The sequence below is a fragment of the Plasmopara halstedii genome (genome assembly GCF_900000015.1).
Source record: "Plasmopara halstedii genome assembly, contig: Scaffold_525, whole genome shotgun sequence".
In the NCBI taxonomy this organism is placed as follows: domain Eukaryota; phylum Oomycota; class Peronosporomycetes; order Peronosporales; family Peronosporaceae; genus Plasmopara; species Plasmopara halstedii.
The window spans coordinates 1,213,768-1,221,060 of NW_020187445.1; the positions used below are offsets into that span (position 1 = coordinate 1,213,768).

Consider the following 7,293-nt stretch of genomic DNA (forward strand, 5'->3'; position numbering starts at 1 on the left):
TAACGTTGAGTAATGTTTCGTTTTGAACCGAAGTGTTCGTTTGCCCTAGTAAGGCTTTAGTACTTAAAAGTAGCGGATTGCGATCCACTACACTAGTACTGGTGCTTGGAGCGAATGTAAGGAAGGTGACCTCAGCTTCCTCTAAGCAAAGAGCTACAGCAGCCCGCTGCACTTGGTAGCACTAGCAGTTAAACTACGCCTGTACTCCTATGTGCTCTAGGGCATGCAGGACGGGCTTAATGAGCTGATATCCCTGTTGGGCCCAGAGAGCGTGGAGCACCTAGTTGCGCAAGGGTCCGAGGCCATAAGCGCGCCTAAAGGTGTTTTCAGACTATAAATATGCTCTGCTAGAGCACAAACAGCAAAAGTTGTCAGCGTCGACAGCGTCCATGACGCCACCGTCGACGACGGACGATTCCTTCCAGCCAAGGTCGCTCATGGTGAGCGTTAAGAATTTTGAGAGTAAGGATGGAGAGAATCTCCTTCTCTGTTTGAGAGAAGCCGAGACAGCTTTGGCATCTGCCACGTTCCAAAACGAGCAACAGCGTGTGGCGCTAGCTATCTGCAAGCTCGGGAACCGAGCACAATAATGGGCACTAACGTGTGGTGTTTCGGTTGAAGCTGCGTTCCCCTTCTGTGAGTGTTCTCGTCGCCTAATCAGGTATATCGTGTGAGTTCGCGTTTTCTTGCTACTCAACAGGGCAAGAAGGAATAAGTGGACTATGTCTAAGCGTTGAGAGCTCTTATTGCCGGGCTAGCAGCAAATTCTCCATGAGGCGATCGCAGTGACTGCTTTTATGAACGGCTTCCGCACTGGTATAGCCAAAATGGAAGTCTTCCGTGTGCGTCCGTCTTCTTTTTAATTAGCGGTGAACGTGGCATTTGATGCCGGATTCAACTTCAAGTCGGCATGACTTGGTTGGAATGCACACCTTAGAGCTCGTCAAGCGGACCTGAAGCAATGGATCTCAACAGTCTTGAGAAAGAGGGGGCAAAGCTCCGAGCTGCTAAGCAGCGTGAAAACTTCCGATGTTGTTTTGTCTGTGGAGACACTTGTCACCTTCGGACGGGCTGTCTTTTGCGTAAGGCGCGTAATGGTTCGTCGAACCGACGCCCTGCTTCTAACCAGCCTGATTTGTCGCGGGGAAACGCGAGAACCCAGTAGGCGCGCAGGCCCTACTCGGGAGATGTTGAGCCTCAAAGAGGTAGAAAGCAGCATGGCCCAGCCCCAAAGAGCTCTGTGGTCCTGAAATCGGAACGTGTTAGCACGTCGGGCTTGCTGGTCCTAAAAACGACCGTAGAAGGCTTTGATAAGCCATGGATTGATTGGAAGTCGAAGACCTTGGGCACTACGCACACGTCTTCTGGTAGAGCTTTGGGAGTCATGAACCCACATCTGCTAGGGAGCAGAAGCGCTATTGGCACGGGCACTGGACTGGGACGGTCAATGTCCGAGTATCCGACCTGTCAAAACACCGAAGGTGTATTGGCCGAGAGTCCTGAGCGTTGCTCGCGGGTTGAACATAAGTGGTACGCAGCCCGCTGAACACTGCTCAAGTATTGTAGCAATCGCTGCATGCCAAGAGTGGCATGGTCAGCTAAGGGCTGAGGCGTCAAGGGCGAGACTCTTGTTATGCTCGTGGAGTGATACGTAAACCACTGAGAACTACTCACGTTTTAAAGCAGTTGCTACATGCCACGAGTGGCATGGTCAGACGAGGTCCAAGGCATCCTGGGCAAGACCCTTTTGAATCGCGTAGAGTGGTACGTTGTCCGCTGAACGAAGGCTGTGGAAATAGCAGCTCTTCGTCAGATTTTGTTAATAACGTCAAGTCTCCGATGAAGCAGGGAGTGGGGGCACTGAACGACGTCGAGTGAGTGTTCCCACTGGTCTCGATGAGACGTGAAATCTTTCTAGAGAGAAGACGGTGAAGCCGTATGATATCTGCAAGACGCATGGCGTCGAGCCTGACACAGGGCGTGTCTGCCATAGATGATAGCGCACAGCTATATACTCTTGTTATCGGTATGACGGGAGAGGAAGACGGCAATGTTACCCTCGAGGATATTTCCGCGGTGAGTGCTCTTTTTGAGCTGGACGAGATCTCCATCGAAGAGTTTCGCGGCCCCTTGTAAGCAGGCAATTTAGCCAAGGTGGTCATTATAAGATCGACCGAGGAGATTAACTCGTCGTCGCTTATGGATGAAGCTGTCCTGGAGGACACCAAGAGGGTGCTGGGCGCACAAAGTGGATCGTCGATCCTGAAAAATTCCTCGGTTCCGTATTATCCTCCGGTGAAGGAGGTCAAGACGTCGTCTCCAAAGGCCCGCCGTCGATCCTACCTCTGGACCGAGGTGTGCGTCATGAGATTGACCTGCTTCTGGGAACCAAATACTGCGTAACACGTCAATAAACGCTGCTCAAAGAGTAGTGTGACGTCATTGACGCCTTTTTCCGTGCGAAGCACGAGGCAGGAATGGTGCGTGAGAGCAAGTCTTCCCATTTGACACCCACATTTTGCGTCCGGAAGCCAAATGACAAGTGGCGTATCGTTCACTCTTGCAATTTGTTAAACGCTGCCACAATTCTGGCATCGACACTAATTTTTAGGAAGGATGTCCTCCAGAACAATATGGTTGGCTGTACAAAGCACAGCGCACTAGATTTGGTCAATATAGATAACCAATTGCTCATGAGAGAGAGTGATATTCCGCTGACACGATGAAATATCCTTAATATCACGGAATACCTCACCGAGGGCACACCAAGTAATCTTTACTACGTCAGTTATGCTGACAGAACGAGTGAAAAAGTATGGAAATCAAGGATATTCAAATTACATAGGAATCACAAGACCAGACCTTCGCATTACGTCTAACAGCACCAGTGTCACAACTGCACCACACCGGCGCTACGCTTGACCCAGCAGATCTACCTTTTAATCCAGACATAGCATCGTATTGTCCATGGGACCGCGCAGCTCGTCAGTTCGTTTTCTACTCGACGACTTCCTCCAGTAAATTACCTTGGTTGGCACCTATGGCTAGCACCACAAATTATTTGTAAACTCATAAGATTAATAATAAAAGCTTCTTTAAACAAGATGCGTACCCGTTTGCACCGATGAATCAAGATGAAGTTAGCATTCCGAATCGAAGCTGTGTAGAACAATCTCCTACGTCATGTAAAAATCTCCTTGCCGGATCGGGTGTCCCGTAAATTTGACAGGATTATACTTCAAGGAGTGCTCTTATTAAGTTTGGCGACTCCCGATCTGCTCAAATTGAATTGAAATTATTTCGAATCACTGCCATACCCGCGGCAAAATCACCGCAATGCATTTTCTAACAGGATGGTCCATTTTTGCCTAGTAATTTTTGAGCTAGAATACAAACCTGATCTGCCTAATGTGATGACAGACGTGCTTTTATATTTGCTGGACAATATCAATCATCGTCAAAGTCACCCCAATGGTGACCAGTTTCATGAAACAGACGCTACTTGTATTGTGTCAGTGAAAGCTGTAAGAAAGATTTATGTTTTGAGCTCAAATTTTGTTTAATTATGGCGTTTGAATAATCTTTTATGCCGCTTTTCTTCGTTGTCTCAAAAGCTGCTTTGAATCAGCTTAAGACGCAAGGCGGGGTTATACCTCTCGATGAGGACCGCAGGTACAGAGCCATGGTGGATAAGAATCTAGATAAAGGAATCAGGCAAAAAAAGTCGTATTGATCAAAGAGAGCTATATACCGACGGCCTGCGATGTACAAATGGCACTAATGTGCGCGCCTGCGAAACCTATCGTATAATAAAATTCTCGGCGATTCGCCACTTGCCGTTCGGCTTCCGGATACAAAAATGGGTGTTGAATGGGAGGACTTGCTCTCATGCACCATTCTTGCGTCGTGCTTCGCACGGAAGAAGGCGTCACTGACGTCACACTGTTCTTTGGGCAGGAGTCATTGGTGAGATACGCAGTCATGCTTATTGACCTTGAAATGCTGGCAATCCATCCATATGGAATTGTCGAGGTCTTACGTTAGAAAGCGTCCGGAAATACCAGCATTGTAGCCTTGAAAAATGATCAAATTGTTTGTCTAACTTCTGTCGGCAGTTTTGACATTGGCGAAGATACATCAAACCTTTTTCTCCTTCTAGAAACAATGTGGCCTACATTGGTCCCCTGTCACAATTTGTTTGATTCACCTCCTTTTTAAATCCACATTCCAACAGATTGTGCTTATAGTGCTTAACAATAGATTAGACGTAAAACAGCAGTTCATCCATCGACTTTTCAAGCAAAAGGCTAAATGCCAAATTGTTAAGTGCGGAAGGACTGATTCACATGCCCATCCCTTAATATTGTATTAAAGACGCAGTTTATGTATTATAGGCTTCGCACTATGCTCATGCATAGTCCCGTTATTCCACGCCTCTACAAGGTATTTTCGTTCTTGTTTACGGTTATGGTTAAGATAGTCATACTACTTGTTCTGCTAGAGTCAGATTGGCCGCACTTCGTCGTAAAATTAATAAACTTCTTCTGCAAAAGATCGCGAGTTATGCGCCAAATGTGCAATGCTAAAGAATTCCCGCTTCCACAATACTATACCTTTCAGTGAGCGACATTGTAACCTCTCAAACAGGTAAAACACATTTCTAGTTCAATGTGATGTGATCTATGTCAAAATAAAACAGAATCCTGCTCTAAATAGTCATGTAAAAATAGAGGGTATTACTACATCTTATGTAACGGGGTTACATGTACATTTGTATGAAAGGTTGGGTCACACAAGAGACCGTACAAAGGTGTGGATTACAAAAGTCAATATAATTATACAATGGGTAGCTACACCCAAACAAGAAGTCTTTACGTAGCGGGACTGCCAGTACTTCTCATATTAATCAGGTTTTACTATTTTAATTGGGTATTACTATAGTAATGAGAAAAACCTAAGCTTTTAGATATAAGCGGCTCTGCCGCAAATGAAACAATTGAATAAGTTTTAATTTTGAGCAGAAGAGCGTCGTTACCTTGGCTAAGGTTTTAAGTACTCTTGGAGGCAGCGGATTGCGATTTGCTGCACTCGTACTGGTTCTTGTATAGAACGAATGGTCGATGACCTTAGCTTAGTTTTGTATAAGGAAAGAGCTACGGTAGCCCTGCTGCATCTTACCTGGCCCTTGAGGCTAAGCTACTTTTGCTTCCGTGACTTCAATCCTGGAGATAGGGTTGTCGACACGATTCAACTTACTGCTATCAGCTGGATTCACTTTGTTGCAGGATTGAGCATTCCGTCTCAAGGAAATTGAGTCGTATGCAACAAGTGCGCAACGCGATGGCTGAAGATCGCGATGTGCCAATGGTGTATCAGAGGCAAACGAGATAGATATGAGTTTGTAACGCTGATATCTTACAAGCCCAACCACCCAGATTATTTGTTCTCGCTACATTGACCCAAACAGTTGTAGCCAGAAAGAGATCGAGTAGTACTTTTAACACCAGACGAAGATGCAATCTCGATTAGTATTTGCCCAATCAGTGGTCGGATTTTGAGCTGTTCTCGGTGCTAAGCGCTTGGCGACTGACGTTCTCGACGGCATGCAATAAGACAGTGAAGGCACTTCATCCAGTCAAGTAAAGGGGTCGTGCAGCGTGAAAGCCGTAAGGATACTGAATTTCCCTGATGAACACGGCGAAATGCACTTTGATGTCAAAAGACACGTATCTTGACACACTCGTCAAGGTCAAAGTTTATATGTGGTAAATAGGAGGATCATTCCCTGGACCGAGACCCTCGGAGGTTTAAGGGCTTGCTCCGGCAAGTCTGCCGTGACGTCGTTTGCGCTAAAGTTTGGAAATTTTAGCATACGCTATAACATCGTTGCCTTTTCGAACAGGCGACACAGTCGTACAGTATAACGCGTTTACGGTTTGGCCTTGACCCAGGTTTAACAGTGAAGCGGTATATATATATAAACTGGAGCATGGCTTTGTAATTTTGCCCAGACCGGAATTATGGAAAATTTGCTGTCTCAATGTTGACGTCGCGTTTTATACTTTGAAAAGTCAGGCGTTTCTCTAAAACTCACATGTAAAGCCACAAAATAGTGAAGCAACGAATCTCCCCCATCGAAGACTTAATTATACCACACAAATCTCGTTACGATCGCCAGGTAGCAAATCCGAGGCGCGATTATCAAAGAAAGTGCTGGCTGTGGTCGCTTCTGCTGATTCAGTCGTAAGCAGAACTCCAAAAAAGTTGTTATTTGTGGGGTCAGGAAATACTCACGAAGTGGATGTTACGAACGTGTTCCTCTCTCGACTTAGCTTTAGGTCACATGGACAAAACTATTAGCGGTGCGTTAAACGGCTTCCGGCATAAGCCGTTATCAATCTAATTTTATCGCAGTGGCCTAGTTTACCCCAACTAACCACTTTGGTAAAAAAGACTATACTTTGGCTGTGCACTAAAGCATGCGGTGTGCTCCGTGTCAACCAGTTCTACTACAAAGGCATATCGCAAAGCTTGGATAACTCATTTACCACATGAGAATGTCTGTTTGCAAGCTGAGCTCTTAAAAAAAGGTCCACCTCATACCAACCACATGGTCGAGCTTGTTGCGGAGATACTGACCGCTCTCCCCTCAAAGAAGTGGTCACAGTACGTCTAACCTAAAAAAGGCGATAGTAAACGTGGAGGACGCTGATTGCGTCAAAGAAAGTCTAACCTGGTAGAGAACAACGGCGGCGTATGAAATCGTAGAGGTTATGAGCAGCAATGCTGCCGTAGCTTTTTGCTTGGAGGAAGCTAAGCTTAGGTCACCTACCTTAGTAATACCTAAATTATATAGCAAAATCAAATTAATATAGAAATATGCATTACTACTGGCAATACTGCCACTTAGGGGCTTCTTGTTACGGTGTCGCCACACAACTGTGTTATTTCACTAACTGTGTAATACACACCTATGCACGGTCGCACAATCTTGTGCGATTCCCACTTATTCATAGGAGCACGTGTAACCCCGTCGCACTCTCCCCAATCGAATTGCGAATATCTCCAATTCACATTTAACGATCACCTCATACAAGGCTCACGTGTCTTAGACACCTTAACATTCGTAAAGAACAACTTTACATTCTCCGCTTTATAAACACTGTGTCTACGACAAGCAAAACATCCAGTCTAGCTGGTAGCGAGGGCTCCCGCGGGCAAAGCCCTTCGTCTTCTTCTGCACAGGGTGCATCTCCGGCCCGTTCGTCCGCGGCTACACGGATTTTACATCCG

The 7,293-nt window shown here is 46.0% G+C and overlaps 1 protein-coding gene across 1 annotated transcript; it reads left to right on the top strand.

The window, feature by feature from the left end:
* Window positions 1–2,967: 2,967 nt before the first annotated feature.
* On the top strand, window positions 2,968–3,220 carry PHALS_10876 (uncharacterized protein; the record flags this gene model as incomplete). The annotated part of the gene is made up of 2 exons (XM_024726378.1): window positions 2,968–3,017; window positions 3,091–3,220. The coding sequence occupies 2 exons, from the start codon at window positions 2,968–2,970 to the stop codon at window positions 3,218–3,220; spliced, it is 180 nt and encodes a 59-aa protein (XP_024577061.1).
* Window positions 3,221–7,293: the final 4,073 nt, after the last annotated feature.